The 21,228-nt window shown below is 35.3% G+C and overlaps 1 protein-coding gene across 3 annotated transcripts in view; it reads right to left on the bottom strand.

Moving 5' to 3' along the window:
- VPS13B (vacuolar protein sorting 13 homolog B) overlaps positions 1-21,228 on the bottom strand; it is an 891,476-nt gene that overhangs the window by 486,698 nt on the left and 383,550 nt on the right. For all 3 annotated transcript variants that reach the window (XR_004026232.1, XM_030795363.1, XM_030795364.1), the window contains exon 21: positions 14,836-14,983. Coding sequence is in view for 2 of the 3 variants with exons in the window: in XM_030795363.1 (XP_030651223.1) it covers positions 14,836-14,983 (148 nt within the window). In the remaining variant the exon portion in view is untranslated. The remainder of the gene's footprint in view (positions 1-14,835; positions 14,984-21,228) is intronic.

Below are 21,228 nucleotides of genomic sequence, written 5' to 3'. Positions count from 1 at the left end.
TATGGAACCAAAAAAGAGCCCGCATCGCCAAGTCAATCCTAAGCCAAAAGAACAAAGTTGGAAGCATCAGGCTACCTGACTTCAAACTATACTACAAGGCTACAGTAACCAAAACATCATGGTACAGATACCACCACAGAGACATAGATCAGTGGAACAGAACAGAGCCCTCAGAAATAATGCCGCATATCTACAACTATCTGATCTTTGACAAACCTGACAAAAACAAGAAATGGGGAAAAGATTCCCTATTTAATAAATGGTGCTGGGAAAACTGGCTAGCCATATGTAGAAAGCTGAAACTCGATCCCTTCCTTACACCTTATACAAAAATTAATTCAAGATAGATTAAAGACTTACATGTTAGACTTAAAACCATAAAAACCCTAGAAGAAAACCTAGGCAATACCATTCAGGACATAGGCATGGGCAAGGACTTCATGTCTAAAACACCAAAAGCAATGGCAACAAAAGTGAAAATTGACAAATGGGATCTAATTAAACTAAAGAGCTTCTGCACAGCAAAAGAAACTACCATCAGAGTGAACAGGCAACCTACAGAATGGGAGAAAATTTTTGCAACCTACTCTTCTGACAAAGGGCTAATATCCAGAATCTACAATGAACTCAAACAAATTTACAAGAAAAAAACAAACAACCCCATCAAAAAGTGGGTGAAGGACATGAACAGACACTTCTCAAAAGAAGACATTTATGCAGCCAAAAAACACATGAAAAAATACTCATCATCACTGGCCATCAGAGAAATGGAAATCAAAACCACAATGAGATACCATCTCACACCAGTTAGAATGGCCATCATTAAAACGTCAGGAAACAACAGGTGCTGGAGAGGATGTGGAGAAATAGGAACACTTTTACACTGTTGGTGGGACTGTAAACTAGTTCAACCATTGTGGAAGTCAGTGTGGCGATTCCTCAGGGATCTAGAACCAGAAATACCATTTGACCCAGCCATCCCATTACTGGGTATATACCCAAAGGACTATAAATCATGCTGCTATAAAGACACATGCACACGTATGTTTATTGCGGCACTATTCACTATAGCAAAGACTTGGAACCAACCCAAATGTCCAACAACGATAGACTGGATTAAGAAAATGTGGCACATACACACCATGGAATACTATGCAGCCATAAAAAATGATGAGTTCATGTCCTTTGTAGGGACATGGATGAAACTGGAAAACATCGTTCTCAGTAAACTATCACAGGGACAGAAAACCAAACACCGCATGTTCTCACTCATAGGTGGGAATTGAACAATGAGAACTCATGGACACAGAAAGGGGAACATCACACTCTGGGGACTGTTGTGGGGTTGGGGGAGTGGGGAAGGACAGCATTAGGAGATATACCTAATGCTAAATGACGAGTTAATGGGTGTAGCAAACCAACATGGCACATGGATACATATGTAACAAACCTGCACATTGTGCACATGTACCCTAAAACCTAAAGTATAATAATAAAATAAAATAAAATAAAATAAGATAAAATAAATCCTGCGTGTACTTGGACCATCCTTATAATAATTCAACATTTTAAAATACATCTAAATTTCTGATGTAGCAGGAATACACTGGAAGATTATGCACACCAAGTGAAATTGTGCCATGAGCTGCTGACTCCTGAATATTTGATAAATATCTGTGAGAAACCAGAACAGATATGAAAAGTTATAGGACATCAACTTAAATCATTTAAAGAACAGGGATTTAAAAGATTAAGGAATGAGAGTTTTACATCTCTGAATAAAAATAACGAGAAACAAAAAGCTTAATTCATTCATGTAACAACTATTCAATACATATTTGCTCAATACCAGAAATGGCTGTTAGACTCTGGGAATACAAAAATGAGCAAGTCACATATAGCCCTTGAGATATATTCTAGAGAAGGAGATAAAAAAAAAAAAAAAAAAAAACAAGAACAAGATACATGATAAGTGTTCTAAGGACAGAACGGGGTGTTAAAGAATCCTGGGTGAGTGGTACAGACCTATTTTAGGGAATACAGAAGTTTCTTTATTGATCATCTAAACTAAGACCTGCAGTATGAAAAGTATATAGCGGCTGGGCACGGTGGCTCACGCCTGTAATCCAAGCACTTTGGGAGGCTGAGTTGGGTGGATTACAAGGTCAGGAGTTCGATACCAGCCTGGCCAATATGGTGAAACCCCGTGTCTACTAAAAATATAAGAATTAACTTGCGTTGGTGGTGGGCGCCTGTAGTCCCAGCTACTCAGGAGGCTGAGGCAGGAGAATTGCTTGAAACTGGGAGGTGGGAAGTTGCAGTGAGCCAAGATCACGCCACTACACTCCAGCCTGGGTAACAGTCAAGACTCCATCTCACGGGAAAAAAAAAAAAAAGAAAGAAAGAAAAAAAAGGATGAAGTATATAAGAAAATGAAACAGGATCCATGTAAGGAAAAATGACAAAGATGCCATGGGAGAACCTGATGGAGGTTAGATAAGATCCAACTGTGTAGAGCATGGTAAGAAGTCTGGGTTAAGTGCAATAGGAAGCAACTACTGCGATTAAGCAGGGAGAGACATGATCTAATTTAGTTTTTAATAAGATGACTCTTGCTGCCATGTGGACAATGAATAACTGAGATCAGAGGATAATATAATACCAAATGGCACCAGTAAGACTAGTTAGCATATGCTTACATTACTCTGTACAAAAAATGACGTGGCTCCATTTGTTGTGGCATATGAACAGACAAAAAGATTCAAGATACAACTTGGAAGTGGAATGGACAGGAAAGGGAGACACTAAGGATGAATCCTAGGTCTCGGCCTTGAGCATCATGGTGAATGAAGGTTAGGGGAAAGGTACACAGTTGTATAAATTTAGGAAGGCAGATGAAACAAGACATGCTAGGCTTGAGCACCACATAAAATACCTAAGTAGAGATGTGTAGGCAGTTAGATATGAGGCATCTTTAAAAAAGAGAAAAAAAAATAAGACTGGTATAACAAAGCAGGTCAGTTAGACAAGCCTAAAAAAGAAGGCAGATCATCAGTGTGAAATAAATTTCATTATGTAGGCATTTGTACTTATATACTGAGATTTAAGGCAACTTGCAGATGATTAAGATCCAAAGGAAAAAAGAAAGAATAAAATTTTACCACAAGGCTAGAAATTATTAGTCAAAATAAGCTTCACCATGCTTGAAGTCTACAACTTTCCCTTTAAAATTCAAACATCAAAAATATGATCTTCACCTTCTGAATTGTGTTTTATCATTTTAAAGAACTTTGACATATCTTACTTTACTTGAGGTATTGCTGGGTAAACTTATCATCATTTTATAAATGAAGAAAACAAGACTGTGTGATGTTAGCTTAACATGGGGTAGGGTAAGATCAAAACTTAGGTGTTTTGGTCCCTAAGCTACTGGTTTATCTACTATACCTTCCTAATTCTTGATTTATATTTTACACTCATCATTATTTTTGGCAACTGTATTTGGCAATATAAATTTAAATAACTTGAAGATAAAGTGACCTTTACGTAGTACTATTTTTAAAATTTCTAAAAGTTACATAATATTCAAAGCTTTAAGAAACTTGGCACAGAACTGCAATAATGCATGGGACTATTCATCAAAATAAAAACTGCATTTAATACTATCACTCTTGAAAGTCCCTTGGGAAATAATGGCTGTTGGATTCTGCAAGTCAGCGTGACATGGCATACAAAATTGCATCTCATGCTGAGCCAACCAGGAAAATATATGTCATCACTATGTGACATTCAGAATTTCATCTGGAAACTATAATCTTGTTCTGACTGCTAAAAGGGGGTGAAAAGACTGTAAACAAAATTGGTTGAATTTTTGCTGAATTCTTGCTAGTCTGTGTAAAAACTAGAATAACTTACACTTATTTCCAAAGAACTCTATATTTGGAAAACGTTCACTTATTAACATTGCAATGTGTTCACCAAGAATTTTAAAATTAAGTGACATTACAGTTCAAATCACATATTATGATAATTCAAATTAATGGCTCTTTGGGAAAAAATCTTTGTAATGAAACGAATGAAGTTGAAAAATTAATAAATTGTGCTAAGCAAAAAACTGTACTGTTCAAAGCTGCACAAAACAAAAACATATCGTAATTCCTTTCCCTCAGTTGAATCAACCCTATGTTTAAAAAAACTAAAACAAAGCCTGTTGTAAAGTCTGCAATCTGTCTTATGCATCTCATGTCTTTTCCTTCTAGATTTTTCCCCTGTTGCCTAGTTCATGTGACTAATACCTTCATAATCAATTTACCATCTTCCTATCAAAACAGTAATGTATTTTAAACCTGCTGTGACTAATTGTAAAATAAAAAATTAGTATGTACAAACTGGAATAGCTGGAGTTAACCTCATGAGCCATGTTTCTGCTATTCTTGCATTTTTTCTGGCATTATATCTCATGCCCCAGAACACAGGGGTGAATACATGACCCAACCTGAGCTGCCACTGGGCCAATCATAGTACCTAACCTTCCTGACCATAGTGACTGTCCAAGATGTCGGCACATGATTTAAGACAGTCAAGCAAAATCCTCTTCAATTACTTTTATTTTTTTGAGACAGAGTCTTGCTCTGTCACCCAGGCTGGAGTGCAGTGACACAATCTCAGCTCACTACAACCTCTGCCTCCCGGGTTCGAGTGATTCTCCTGCCTCAGCCTCCTGATTAGCTGGGACTACAGGCATGTGCCACAACACCTGGCTAATTTTTGTCTTTTTAGTAGAGATGGGGTTTCACCATGTTGGCCAGGCTGGTCTCAAACTCCTGGCCTCAGGTGATCTGCCCACTTCGACCTCCCAAAGTGCTTCAATTACATTTTCAATAGGCACTGGATAAGACCTGTTTTTCTTTGATCATAGAGAATTAAGTATGTGAGTTCGGAGGTACCCCAGCCATGTACAAAACTGTTAAGAAATCTGTGTTCAGTAAGAGAAAGTTAAACCAACATGAAAAGATGGCATCATGATAATGTGGAATCTCTGGTTCTAAGTCACTCTAAAGAAAAGATCCATCTTTGCCTTTACCATTTTGGTTATAGGATTCAATAAATAGTCTGTCACGACTGGTTTTTAAACTGAAAATCATTTGAATATAGTTTCTGTCTCTTGCAATTGAAGAGTCCTTTCTAATTTAATTTAGGAATGTTTATTCGATAGTAAAGAAATCACCTATTAGTTTGGGGAATGCCAGGCAATTGGTTAGTAGTTGTATGTGCCCTGCCCTAGCAACATCATTACATAGACTGCATAGATCCCACAATGCTTTAAGTATATCATGAGGCTTATTTCTCTCCTTTCTCAGGCTTACTTCTTCAAGAGCTGTTCAACTTCACTGCCTTCCTAACTCACCTGACTCTCAGTCCTTCTATTAGTATATTCACTGGTCATTATCCCACTGATTTCTCTGCCTAAGCCAGCAGATTTGAAGATGCTATTGATTTTTTTTGTTTTGTTTTGTTTTGTTTTTACTCCTCTGATCACGAGTAAAGACTTCTTTCACTATCTCAGCCAATACCTTTCTTAGTTTAAATTGGCTCCTTGGGATCTGCAGGACAGTGCTCTTGTGGCCTTGGACCACCCAGTTCTCCTCCTTTTTTCACTTGTAGTTCTTAAGAATAATTGTACAACGCAACATCTTAAGATAGGAAGGGACTGACCAAAACAGCTCAAGTTCTGTTCCAGTCCTGACTAGAAACAGTACACTGTGATGCTTTAGCCAGCAAGTTACATCACCATGGAACATAAAACCCAGAGAGGGATGTCTTCCAGGGACCCTCAGGTGTAGTGCAAGTGCGGCATGCACAGATGAGACACCATTTAACCTGAGCATCTTTCTGGAGTCTCGGGGACATGAAGGGGACAAATCACACCGAATCCTAGGCTTCTATTGTCCCTTGATGCCTATCTGTGAGTATAGTCATAAATATGCTTCATGTAACTCACTGCATGTGAGTGTGTTCTGTCTTACTGGACAAGTTGGTAACCACTGCACAGTGAATCTGCGCCATAGGATAATCATATCTGAACCTTACATGAGAGGCTTTCTCTAGGTAATGCTAAACTTTCAGATAATAACATTCCAACACAACAGTATTCTCCAAAAAATGTGGTGCACAAAGCTACAAGAACACCCATAGCGTGTTCCTGGCCTGAGTCCAGGGGTTCGAGACTAGCCTGGCCAACATGAGAATATCTACTTATACTAACTTTCATCTAAAAATGAGAAACACATTTATTTATTTATTTATTTATTTATTTATTTATTTATTTAGAGATGGAGTCTCACTCCGTAGCCCAGGTTGGAGTGCAGTGGCATGATCTCGGCTCACTGCAACCTCCACCTCCCAGGTTCAAGCAATTCTCCTGCCTTAGCCTCCCGAGTAGCTGGGACTGCAGGCACGTGTCACCACGCCCAGCTAATTTTTGTGTTTTTAGTAGAGATGGGGTTTCACCATGTTGGCCAGGCTGGTCTCAAACTCTTGACCTCAAGTGATCCACCCACCTTGGCCTCCCAAAGTGCTGGGATCACAGGTGTGAGCCACTGTGCCCAGCCATAGTTCATTAATATTTAATACAGTAGACTATCATTGGAGTCCTTCCTCATGTCAGAAGGCCACAGATAACACTATGTTAAGTATACAAAGGAACAGGAACACTCAACAACAAGAAAGAATTGCCAAGGGCTCTTCAATCCTTCATTTGTTTTCAGTTAATTATGGCATATTACAATTTACCATGCACAGTTAATCAGGTTTAAAAATTTTATTATTTTAACTAAATTAATACTCATAATCTGTATATACACTTTAAAAATATTCCTGTAAAACACACTCAAAAATATAGATTAAAGACAAAACTAATTTATTTGAATAAAAAAGGCAATACTATCCCATTAAATTGAAATAACTCATTTTACAAGGAAGATGAAAATTTACTAGCCTTATGTCAGCAAACCTTTGCAAAACAGATGGGACTGAAAAATAAGTATCGAGTACAGTCAATGATGCCCTTTTCATCTCTTCAATATGACGTATCTCAGTGAGGCAGCTTTCCAATTATGTCAGCCATTAAAACCAATAATTGGAATAAACTTAATTAAAAATTAAACTTATAAGTTGTTATAACAAAGTATTAAACAAATATTTAAAAAGTAATACCATACAGGCCGGGTGCAATGGCTCACACCTGTAATACAAGCACTTTGGGAGGCCAAGACGGACGGATCACTTGAGGTCAGGAGTTTGAGACCAGCCTGGCCAACATGGTGAAACCCTGTCTCTACTAAAAAACACAAAAAGTGGCCAGGTGTGATGGTGGGCACCTGTAATCCCAGCTATTTGGGAGGCTGAGGCAGGAGGATTGCTGGAACTCAGGAGGCGGAGGTTGTAGTGAGCTGAGATTGCACACCGCACTCCAGCCTGGGTGACAGAGCGAGACTCCACCACACACACACAAAAAAGTAATACCATGCAATATTATAACCACTGAAACATTACTGATGTATTAAAATTCTATCTGAATAGTACAATTTAAATAATAATAAAATTAAAATAACCTTACATGCTTTATTACATTAAATAGTGATACATATATTTAATGTATAAATCAATAACTACTATGGATGCTTGCTCAAAAAATTACTGATAGGAGTGCACTAAGAAAGACAATTGAAGACTACTATTTTAAGGTTAACTATTTATAAATAGTTTATGTTTTCTGTATTTGTCCTAATTTATTCCTTCTTAGTATTCAGTAATGCTTTTAACGAAATGTTAGCCTGTCTCAGCTGTGCTGAAGGAAATCAAGAAACCATGTTTTGGGGTGGGGATGGGGGTTCTTGTTTCCCCTTCCCTCTTTTTGTTGTTTTGTTCCAAGTTTGGGCCAGCATGTTCAAAAGGGGATGGGAGTGAGGTAGTGCTAACAGTAATGGAAGTCAAATAACTCCAATAGGGTATAGAAGTAGAAGCAGTTTTTCAACATTAATTTACCTTCTAAAGCTTTCTCTTCTGAGAAAATTTAATGAAGTCTATGCTCTACCTTCAAAGTAAAAATAGAAAGCAAAACTTGAACACATTAGAAGAAACCATATACAAATAAATCTGCTTTACAATCCTAAAGAAATAAAAAGTGAGCCAAAGAGGTAAGGACCAAGAATTTTTAAAAAATTAAATATGGAATAATTGCTACTCTCTCAAGAAAAGGATCCAACAAGATAGGACATTATACGTATGTTAAATAAAGTGTAGTACATTTAAAAATAAAAATAAATAAACCCAGTCTGCTTAACAAACTGAACACTTTGTTGTAATTAATCATCAAATACCAATGATAAAATACTCCACAGGGCACACATGGAGACATACTAAATAAAGTGTAATTACATCTCTTTATGAGCTAATGATTCATTTCAGGAGTTTTCATATGAACACTAGCAATGCAAGAAATTCAAATATGTGGTAAATGTCAACTAAGTAATGCATTTGATAGATATGGCTATAAAAGATTGTCATCAGATGATTGAGGGATGCTTCATGTTTATGAAAATGATAGCTATCATCAGAGATACTTCATATTTATCATCTTCATAAACTATTACCTTCATAAAACATGAAACATTAAAAAAATCAAAGAGTTAAGGAAATTAAGTCTATGGCTACAATCATCTACAATATGGGTAACATATCAAATCACCATCTAGCATCTGTTGAAGTTCTTTAGAAAATTAATCTTAGAAACATTGTCTAATTATAAATTATGCTGATTGCCTAGAATAGTGCAGAAACAACTTATGAAATAATTTTAACTTTGTATATCATTTTAAGCTCTGCAGACTGCTAATACTTTTTTCCCTTGAATTTTGATTTAGAAATAAAAATAATTTTTCTTACAATGTACAAAACAACTTAGTAAACATATATTTTCATTAAATTCTCTGATGACTTTCTGAATTATATTTTCCAGTTATTTTACTTTAGATGTACTTCATAGGCTTTACTTTATTTTCAACCTTTTTCTGTTCCAAAATAGTAAAATTTTTTAAAACTGTCTTTTATCCCTGATAAAATCAATTGAATATTATATAATAGTGTCTACCTTCATGCTTTAATATTTTCAAATGACATTTATAAAAAAAATAAAATTTTAGGGCCCTCTAACCATCTGAATGAGCCCCTCTTCTCAGCCAGGGCATTCCAAAGTTAACCTGAAAAACTGATTCCCTGTATGAGAAAAATAGGAGACTTGTCCTGAGAAAATTATACATTTTTTGATCTCTTAGATTCTCTAAAACAGCGCAAGAAAAAAAAAAACAATACTTGTTCCATATAAATACTTGTTTGTGGAAAGAAAAATAACTAAATGAATATACAATGATACATAGTCTTAACTTCTTACCTCTGTCTTAAAGAAGAAATGATTTTTCCTGATCGTTAAGTCTCACATCTGTGCATGGGTTTTATATTTTGCCTACCTGTGATCTCACTGTATAAATTATCCTCAGCTTTTGTGGTATCTCCAATTTTGTCTCCTTGTCTCTTTACATCTCTATTGCTATACACATACCCCAAATGACCATATAGTCAAATTTCTTGAATGATTGGTGTACATAGGTTGTCCCTCTTTCTTCAATTCACATCCATTCCTTAACAACTAAAGGTCCTCTGGCCAACTGACTACAGACTAACAGCCTATTTTTCAGCCTCATTGTTCTTGATGAGGCTACAGCATATCATGCACCTTCTTCTTGAAACTCTTTAGAATTGTGTCACACATAAACATGTAGCTTTGTTGCCTAATTCTCATAATGACGCTTCTGAACTCCCTCCGTTGGCTCCTTCTCCTTACTCTTCCATTAAAGAGTTCCTTTGAACGTAATTTTGCACTCTTGGCTGGCTATATATTAAGTATTAGAGTGAAATAGTAGATGACAAAATTTGCATTTGCAGGACTGCCTATGCCATGAAAGAAAGAAAGCAGGAAATATTCAGAGTGAAAGAAAGAAATAATCGCTAAGTGCCTATATTCTGGCAATTTCAATTTTTAAAAAGTCTCATTAAATATCTTTTTAACCTTGGATAAGTTGCTTGATCTCTTCCTATAGTCTGGCAATTTCAATTTTTAAAAAGTCTCAATAAATATCTTTTTAATCTTGGATAAGTTGCTTGACCTCTTTGTGACTCAGTCTTAATTGTAAAATGAAAGGGTTACAGTATATCATTTATTCCTAGATATATATATGTATATATAGATAGATATAGATACATAGATAACTCCAAATCATTTATCCACAGATATCTACATGGCTCACTCCCTCACCTGCTTCAAGTATCTGGTCAAATGTGAACTTTCAGTGAGCCCTACCCTTACAACCATAATTAATTATCATCCCACAGTTCGATAAGGCTCTGTACATTTATTTTCCTTTATTCTCTTTGTGCTTCATTTTGACATGTTTCCATCACTATGTCTTCAAGTTAATTAATTTCTTTTTCTTGCAATATCTACTACTGTACATCTAATTCCACTAATTTTTTTTATTTCAGATATTTTATTTTTCATCTGTAGAATTCAGTTTGGTTCTTTATATATTTTCCATTTCTCTCCTCAATGTGTCCAACTTCTTGTAAATACCTGAACATAGTTATGACACCTGTTTTAACATATAGGTATTTAATATACCTGCTAATTCTATCATCTGTGTCATTTCTCAGCCTATTTCTATTGGCTAGTTTCTCTCCTGTTTGTAGTTCTCACTCCTTTGCACCTCTAGTAATTTTTTATTGAATGTTTGGCACTGTTATATTTAAGTTGTTGTATGTCTCCATCTTACTGTATTCCTTTTAATGATGTTGGGCTACAACAGTATTGTATTCCTTTTAACAGTAACAGTTACTATTTTGTTTCCTTCAGAGGTTGATTTACAAGCTTGTTTAAGGTGAGTCTAGGGTAGCCTTTACTCTATAGATAGTTTAGCCCCACTACTGAGGTCTAGCCCTTCTGGTCTCTACTGAATGTCCTAAATAACCAATGAGAATTGTATATGATGGACAGTAGGAAATTCAATGCCTTCTGCCCTGTGTAAGGGTGAGAATCATTAATATCATAGCTCCGAGGTTATTCTTTGCCAAACCCTGTGAGGTCTCATCGCCACGCATTCATGTCTTGCTATTCAGCAAACTCTCAAGAACTCTATTATTGCTCCCAGGGGCTCTTTCTCTGTATAGCTTTCTCCATCCCTGGAATTTTATTCCATAATTTCTAGTCATCTCTGCCTCCCTAAACTTCAGTTCCTGTCTCTATAACTCAGAAAGACTGCTGAGCTCAGTTTGAGATGTCCTATTCTGCCCTGTATTCTGAAACGTGCCTTGAGGCAGAAAGCTAGGGAAATCCTAGGGTTCACCTTTGTTTCCTTTCTATGAGGAATCACAATCCTGCACTGCCTATTGTCCAATGTCCAGAAACTGGGTAATTTTCCCCATATATTTTATCCAGTTTGTTAGTTGTTTATAGTAGGAATATAAATCTAAACCCTGTTACTCTATCATGGCCAGAAGCTAAAGTTCTATACTTTGAATTTTTAGTATTATCTACCAAATCTACATCATTATCACGTCTTCATTTATCTTAGCAATAGTCAAGGTGTCTTAAATTTAAAAGGCTTCTATTATTTTAACTCTGTATTATGTTGACGTGAGAAGTAATATATAAACATGTAAGATAAAATGGTTTATATCTGTTAAGTATCATTTATGGAGTATTCTGCTTGTTAAATTTTCATCTCCATCACAGACATTTTCATCAAGAATTCCAAATTAAGGTTGATAACATTTCAAAACCTAAGGTAAACAAATGGCATAGCTTTTAGGGGTTTCGTTGTTTTGAAGGATATACAGATTCTCTGGAAGATTACTTAGAATTCTGTGATAATAGCTTATCTTCATGTGGAGCAGCAAGTTTTTATTCTGGCTCAGTCTGCCCTACGTGACTATATCATTGAAATAGTGGCATTCTGCTGTTAACACATTCCGAGCCATCAAGCACAGGTCCCCCTGTAGCCAGCCACTTAACATTGGCTGAGTTTGGAAGAGGAAAAGGTCTGCTTCTAACTGAATAATTAAAAAGCAAAATCAAACCCAGTGCAGTATCAGCAGGTCTTGGTATTCATGTGTCAAAACCACCATATATAACTTGTTGGGGATGAACTTAAAATCAACATTGGACCATAGGCTGTGATGATATAAATTTAGAAAATAATTTTAATAAGAACTCAGAAATAAAATTAACATTAATATTTCTCCACTGTAACATGTAGTTAAAAAATAAAATGTGTATTTTACAACAGTGTGATTATACCTAATGTGATTATACCTAATGCTACCGATTTATACCTAATGCTACTGAAAATGGCTAAGATGGTTAAAAAACAAACAAAAACCAACAACCAAAAAAGGTAGGCAGATGTGCAAAAGACTGTGAATACCTTAACAAACTCATTACAATTTATGATGCAATATAAATAATAATTAAAACAGTGATTGATAACTACATTTAGATGTATGTACACACTCTAAGAAATCATAAAATATATTTTTAATCTAAAAAAGACTGTATCCTTTAATTAAAAATAAAACGAAGTGTTAAAACATAATTCTAAGTAAAGAAAATGTTTAGCACAGAGTATTATCAAGAAAAGAGACAGTACCACTGCCAAGTTCCCCAGAGAATTAAAAATAGTGGGCACCCAAGGGGGAAGAAATAGAATTCATAAACAATAAATGTTGTATTCAAGGCCTTTTACCTTTGGTGACTGCTCACAGTCACCAAACAGGGCAATCACAAGCATTAGTTGGTTGCCTATTAATTTTTATGCAAGCTTGAGTAAGAATATACATTTGGTGAAATAATAATGTCCTTATCTATAAGAAGAATACCTATAGGATATCTGATGGTTCTAAAGGTGGGGGAACACCAAAGACATAAAATGCAATTATCCTTAATTCTAAAGAAAAGAACCATAGTTCATACTAATAATTTAAAATAAAAAAAAGTGTTGTTTGTTTTCATATTTTATAATTAATGATGAGAAATTCTGATTTCAGCTTTTATTTATTTTCCCTAACAATTATTGATTTCTTACAAAAACATAAAGTATAATAAAGAAGGCAAAATAATTATCAGATCAACTGATATCATTTATGAATTGATATGTGATTGGTATGAGTTTACATATAAACTTTTCCATGCACATACAGATGCATTTCAAAATCTGTGATCGCATATTCTAAACAGTTCTATATCATCTATTTTCATTTACATTATAAGCATTTTCTGTCACCGTTAATTATCCTTAACCATTATTTTAAATATGTGGTTTATATGCATGTAAGGTAATTCTTACCATTTATTTTCACTAATGGACATTTATTTTCTTAACTAAAAGGTGATGTTTATAAACCTTTAGGTAAATTAACAGCTCAATTATAAACCTTTATGTAAACCCTAAACTCTAACTATTAAACTTAACATGACATTTAAAGGAAAGAATATTGAATTTTATAATCAAAACTCAACACAAATTATATAATCTTTTTGTGATACAAAATGTGGCACAGGCATTTTTGTCAACTGATAACATCTCAACAAAGTAAAAGGCTTGTGGCTATGGACAGGTGAAAGTCTAATGATTCCACAAAATAAACATAATTAATGTCATATTTTAGGAAAAATCATAGAGCACAAAATAATAATACTTATGTATAAAATACCACAAAAAAATTTATTTTAGCATTTTGGTTGTTAAATATGACTTAAATGCTACAATAGCTAATTTGAATTTCCTTGCATATATGATTATATTTTAAATTCTTTAAGGGTAGGGATCTTCTTAATATTTCTGCCCTCAATTTCACTTAGAACAGAGTCTTGCCCATAACAGACTTGATAGATGATTCTGATTTACTGAAACTATAAAATCTTTATCAATGTGGTTCGGAATATCTGCGTTATAAGAAATAAAGCTGAAGAAAAGATATAAAATTACCCAAAGAAAAGTGGCCAATCATCATAAAAATTAGAGGTTAAGGAGAAAAAACAAATCACAAAATGAAATCATAAAGTTCTTTTCTTAATTATATATTGATGAATTATATATGTAAAATTCTTTTTATTACACCAAAGGAAATAAATTATTTTATAGAAGGATAGCTATACTTTATATTTGCATAGAAGATCTAGCAGAGAATATGAGAGAAAGGGGAGGAAAGATGATTAAGGTGTATTGTCATTTTCAAGAATTCACTTAAAGAAGGAACATACTATTGAGAGACAATTCTCTATGGGTCTCTTAAATAGAGGTAGTGATTGTTATTGTTCCCTACTGTGTTTTTAAGGATATTTGTAGAGCGAACAGTCTCAGAAGACAGAAATACGATCCTGCTTCTGTGCAAAGGGCAAGTGTGCTCACACCCTCGCAAAGGAGACACAGCGCCTCCCTCTGGAGAGTAGGGCAGGCATGCTTTCTATCCATTATAAAAGGTTCAGGTTCCCTAAATTCAGAATTCCTGGCCCTCTTCATGCCACCTTATGGAAACTAGGCTCAGGGCACTAACACAAGAAAATGCTAATACTGTGATTATTGCTAATGTTGTGGATAATAAAGTTCTTCGCCTCCACTCGATGAGTTTCATGTCTTTGGCCAGCATCCATGAAATTGTGGATGATAACTTGCTAGCTTAGAAGTAGAGTAAAATCATAGTCCCTTTACAGTACTTGACACATACCTGTTACCGTTTTTGTTTTTATAGGGCTGCTGGCATATTCAGAGGCCTGATATGATTGCTGCTTTGTCAAGGGTGCACTTCCAATAGACACCTCATCCTCTTTCCTTCTACAAACTGGCATAACAAGAGGAACAGCTACCACAGACTGCTGGAAAGAGCCAAAACGAAAAACTTTTTAGTTTTTAGTTTTTCACTATTTCTTAAGCAGCAGAGGTTAAACATGGCAATACTGAGGACAGTCCTTCACAAGTTGGGGCTGAGACTTCATTATTGTAAATCAATCAATCTCTCCCTCCCTCATCTGTCCCTGCACCCCCCCTTCTCTCTCTCTCTCTCTCTCTCTCTACACACACACACACACACAGACACACACACACACATGCACACACAAAGTAATGCTTATCCACTTAAATTTTAAATTAAAATTCTGAGTGAAAACCAAAGACCCTGTAAGTACCCAGAAAACTTAAGTTTTAGTAAGAAGTATTAAAATAATATGGAAAGAGCAAGTTAAAATTAAAATTCACTTTGAAAATTATGTTTTCAAAAAATCCTTATAAAGTTATCCTTATAAAATAGATTCTTATAAAAAATCCTTATGTTTTTAGAAACATACTTTTACAAACTGATTATGTACATGTTAATATAGACAGTCCAACTTTTTTGAAGAATACTGAAAATCTCTATATTTTGTCTGACAAAAGATATCCATAGCATATTCAGAGAGCACAGAAAAATACCTAGTTAGAGAAAGCTGGAAAATATTATGATCCTCTATTGAATGCATGAGGGCTGAGCTGGACAATAAAGCAGCTGTTTCATCTTTATTCACTGAAATAAAGTCTGATGTTACTGCTGATGATGCCCAATACAATTTTGTCATATTATTGGCAAAAAAAGTTTTAAGTTTGCCATAGGATCAAAGATCAATGTTGAAGTGGGTGGAAAACAATCATCAAATGTTGGGTTTTAGCCACAGTTTGAGAAGGAAATTGTAGCTTTGGAAACAACAGATGATAACTGTAACACAGCTGTATCAGATGGTGAATCTGGCGATCGTTGGTTAGGCTGCAGTGTAGTCTAAGGTTATCTTCAGTACCACAACCAAAGTTTTATAGATCCAAACTTAAGGCTCACCCAACTTAAAATACTCAATATAATTTACATTATAAAAAAGTATTTCAATGAAAACATGTTTATTATATAACTATGTAATAAAATCAATCATGTTCTGAAACATGGAAAAGGGCATATTATTTTACAAGTTGCTAGTCACGCTGAGTAAAAAAAAAAGGAAAAGAAATTAGAGGCTGGGCATGGTGGCTCACGCCTGTAATCCCAGCACTTGGGAGGCCGAGGAGGGCGGATCACGAGGTCAGGAGATCGAGACCATCCTGGCTAACATGGTGAAACGCCGTCTGTACAAAAATACAAAAACAAAAAATTAGCCAGGCATGGTGGCGGGCACCTGTAGTCCCAGCTACTCAGGAGGCTGAGGCAGGATAATGGCTTGAACCCGGGAGGCAGAGCTTGCAGTGAGCCAAGATCGCTCCACTGCACTACAGCTTGGGCATCAGAGTGAGACTCCGTCTCAAAAAAAAAAAAAAAATTCGAAAATGAGAAAAGATTAAATAAATTATCGAAAGCATCACAACATAGAGTGCCTGCTTTTACATTTGGTATTTAGTCAAACTGATAATACACAAATCTAAATTGGAAACCATTTTTAAGACCTAGATGAGAAATGCTCCTCATATTGTTAAGTTTTGATGCATTTAAATTTCCTCATCTAAAAAATAAGGAGGGGGGTGGACTGGAAAACCTCTTTATACTCTAATATTTAGTGACTCCATAATCTCTTGAATTTCTGTCCATTTATATTCCTGGAATACAATCCAAACTCTAAAAAGTTACAACCAAGTTCAGGATTAAAATTAATATAGACTTGGCCCTTGAATAACATAAGTTTGAACCACATAAGTTCACTTACATGTGGATTTTCTTCTACCTCTGCCACTTCTGAGACAAGACGAACCCCTCGTCTTCCTCCTCCTCAGCCTACTATCCAACACGACGACCTTCAAGAATGATCTACTTTCGTCCTACATAGTATTTTGTCTTCCTTATGGTTTTCTTAATAACATTTTCTTTTCTCTAGTTTACTTTATTGTAAGAATACCATATATAACACATATAATATATAAAATGTGTTAATTAACTATTTATGTTATCATTAAGGCCTCTGATCAACAGTAGGCTATTAAGTTTGGGGGGACTCAAAAGATATACATGGGTTTTTGACCAAGTAGGGAGTTGGTGTCCCTAGCCCTCATGTTGTTTCTAGAGTCAACTATATAATAAGTTACTAGAGAAAATTTACATGCTATACAGTGTAAATTCAAGCACAATAGCTGAAAGATGCAACTAATGAAAGCACAAAGTTTTATAAATCCATGTAAAATTTTATAGATCCAATAAATTTTCATGGTACTGGCAATACTAAACAACAAACAAAAAATACCTTTGGGCAGCTAAAGCTCTGAGTGTATTTTTTTTTTTTTTTTTTTTTTTTTTTTTTGAGACAGAGTCTCACTCTGTCGCCCAGGCTGGAGTGCAGTGGTGTAATCTTGGTTCACTGCAACCTCTGCCCTCCAGGTTCAAGCAATTATCCTGCCTCAGCCTCCCAAGTAGCTGGGATTACAGGCACCTGCCACCGCGCCCAGCTAATTTTTGTATTTTTATTAGACATAGGGTTTCACCATCTTGGCCAGGCTGATCTTGAACTCCTGACCTCATGATCCACCTGCCTCAGCTTCCCAAAGTGCTGGGATTATGGGGAGTGAGCCACTGCGCTCAGTCAACTCTGAGTGTATTTTCACACAGGCAAGAATAAAAAGGCCAAGGCCAAACAAAACCACTTTCTAACACAAGAGTAAGGCTCTTGTATGCCTTGTACGTAGCTGTATACAAAATACATATATTTGTTGAATGACTGCTAATAAAGATGCTGCATGTCAGGCATTAAGTGATACCAAATAAGGAGTAAGACCAGTGATTTCCTCCACTATTCTAGAAATATGGCTACCTTGGTCAAAAACATCAAAATAAGTAGTATTTATTTTTAATAACCTCCTATTACCCTGCTTATATTCTTTTTCCTTCTGGTACTGTAGCTCTCCTCAAATTTCAGTTGCACTCTAGTCTCAGATCTGTTCTATCTTTAACCCAAAAATGTCCCATAATCCCAAAATACCTAAAGATTTTCATAGCTGCATCCTATAAAACATAACCATCTTTCACTAATTATTAATTTAACAAATTAAAAAAATACTAGAGGGTTACAAAGAATACAGCATACCTATTATGACCAATAATTAATGGCTATTAACAGTTTATCACATTTGCTTTTTTAAAAAAAGTATTATAGATAAAACTAAAATCCCCTTCGACTGCCAACCTACTGCCCTTTCCTCCCAGAGTCAACCATTATTATGATATTAGTACAAATCCTTCAACTTAATTTTTACACCTGCATTCACTTACAGACACACATTAAAGGCAGTTTTAGAAAAATATATATAAGCACTCTCATAATGCATACATCATTGGGAAATTGCTTTTGCATCAACTATAATTTTTGAGACATCCATACTAAGGTCTATTGTATAATTTTTAATAAATGTTATATCATGTGAATATTTCATACTTTATCAACCTTCTTACAAGTTTTCACTTAGATTTTCAAATTATTGCATTATTGTAAGGAATATGCAACAGCAGTCTTACACAGTATTCCTTACTCATACGAATTTCACTCTAAAAGCATACCTACATCAAGAAGTAGAAGTTTGGGGTTATAAGTTTGCTAATTTTCAATTTTATTAGATACTGACAAATTTATCAAATTTTTCCTCACAACAATAGTAATCATTCTCTACATTTTCACCAATACTGTATATTGGCATTTTTTTTCACCTAACAGATTTTAAAATTAAGGATGAGTGGTCATGACTTGACAATTATTGAACCTGGGTATGGAAACATATGGCTCAACTATGCAATTCTCTCAACTTTTCATGGTGGGGTGGGGCAGGGGGAACATTCAAGAGTAAAATAGTAGATTAAGAACATTTTTAAAAGTATATTTTTAAGTATACCAAACTGTAGTAAAATAATAACGCCATCAATTGCTGTTCAAAATGTAAACTGGGCTGGACATGGGGCTCATGCCTGTAATCTCAGCAATTTGGGAGGCTTAGGTGGGTAGATCACTTGAGCCTAGGAGTTTTAGACCAGCTGGGGCAATATAGTGAGACACCACCTCTACAAAAAAAATTTTTTTTAATTAGCCAGGCATGGTGGTGGGTGCCTGTGGTCCCTGCTACTCAGGAGGCTTAGAAAAGAGGATCACTTGAGCCCACGAAGTTAAGGCTGCAGTGACCTATGATCACAGCACTGCACTTCAGCCTGGGCAACAGGGCAAGACCCTGTGTGAAAAAAACAGAAAAACGAAAAAGAAAATGCAAATTGTATACCAATTTTAGAAGCAATTTGGTGATACAACAAAAGTCTTAAAATATGTTTCTGAAACGCAAAATACTTGCCTAGTGCTACTAATTACACTTGTAAAAATATATTCTAAGTCAATAAAGATGAATGCAAAGATTTAGCTATGGAGACATATACTCTAACATTATTTGTAACTCTGAATGAGTGGGGTTATGGTATTTGTTAGTTTACCTTTTATTTTTATTATTTTTAGAGATGGGGTCTCGCCCTTTTGCCCAGGCTGGAGTACAGTGGTGTGATCATTGTTCACTGCAGCCTCCACCTCCCAGGCACAAACAATCCTCCTGCTTTAGCCTCCAGTGTAGCTGGGACTATAGGCCTGCACCACTACGCAGAGCTAATTTTTATTTTCTGTAAAGACAGAGTCTCGCTATGTTCCCCAGGCTGGTCTTGAACTCCTGGGCTCAAGCAATTCTCCCACCTTGCCTCCCAAAGTATTGGTATTGCAAGTAGTTTAGCTTCTAAATAAGGCCATTATTTATGAATTAGAAAAATATACCTATAATTATGTGCCACATAACAATGTTTTAGTCAACAATGGACTGCATACACGATGGTGGTTCCGTAAGATTATAATGGCATATTTTTACTATACCTTTTCTATGTTTAGACATACAAATACTTACCTTTGTGTTACAACTGCCTAAGGTATTCAGTACAGTAATACTCTGTACAGGTTTGTACCCTAGGAGCAATAGGCTATACCAGAGATGGGTTATAGCCCAGATGTCTAGCAGGCCATACCATCTAGGTTTGTATAAGTACGCTCTATGATGTTTGCACAACAACAAAATTGCCTAATGATGCATTTCTCAGAATGTATCCCTGTCATTAAGAGGCACGTGATTGTATATTCATTTTAAAAGTTATAATTTTTTAAAAAGTTAAAAATCAAAATATTTGAATATGCTTGGTATCAATTAAATGAATGTCTAATTTACTTAAGCTGCTAGAACACTCCACTTGACCTTCAGGGATATCTATGGTACAGTGGAAATAACTGTATTACTTAGAGAATAACCAATCAAGAATTTACAATGGAAATTTTTCCCAACTGGTTACTGCCATTAGTCTAACTTCTATATCACCCATTCTCTATATTCTGCTAGAGTAAACTTTCTAAAATCCAGCTCTGTTTATACCAATTTCCTACAGCTCCTCTTTACCCTTCAAAATGAAGTCTCAAATACCTAGGACTACAAATTCAAATTTTTTTTTCAGAAATTGGTTTCCAATTTCTCCTAGTCTCTACAAGAACACTTGACTCCATTCTGGAACCACTGAAGTCTCTTTCTTGCCATGCTTTTGCATCTTCTTTGCCTTTGCTCAAATAGTTCAGTCTAAAACAACCTTCTCTGTCTGTCTCACTCCTAGGATACTCAGCTTAGTTGTTAATTCCTCCTTTTCACACACTACCCTGGTTGTGAGAACTATTCCTCTTGTTTTCACATAATCCTGGACATACATATACATAGTTAATTACTAAAAATGGCATTACTATATCCCTTAAGATTCTCAAATGCACTAAATACTCTCAGAGGGAGGGATATTCTCACCTATGACTTTTATTTCTGTGGCCATGGTGTATAGCATACTGCCTTATATTCTGTAACTACTCATTAAAAGGAAAAATGGGGACAGGTATGGCAGAAGTTTCAAATAAAATTAGGACAAAGTGAAGAAAAACCTTTAAAAGGTGCTCCTTAGATAGTGCTTTTTTGTTAAACTTTTTAATTCTTACATAATTATAAAATTATGTATTCTTCTCCCATCAACCAGCTTGAAGTTACTTCAGAAAAAGGATACAAAACTGTTCCAAATAGG

Source organism: Nomascus leucogenys, chromosome 16, assembly GCF_006542625.1.
Source record: "Nomascus leucogenys isolate Asia chromosome 16, Asia_NLE_v1, whole genome shotgun sequence".
In the NCBI taxonomy this organism is placed as follows: domain Eukaryota; kingdom Metazoa; phylum Chordata; class Mammalia; order Primates; family Hylobatidae; genus Nomascus; species Nomascus leucogenys.
The sequence above is the reverse complement of the archived record's forward strand: the minus strand, read 5'-3'. Positions and strand labels throughout refer to the sequence as shown.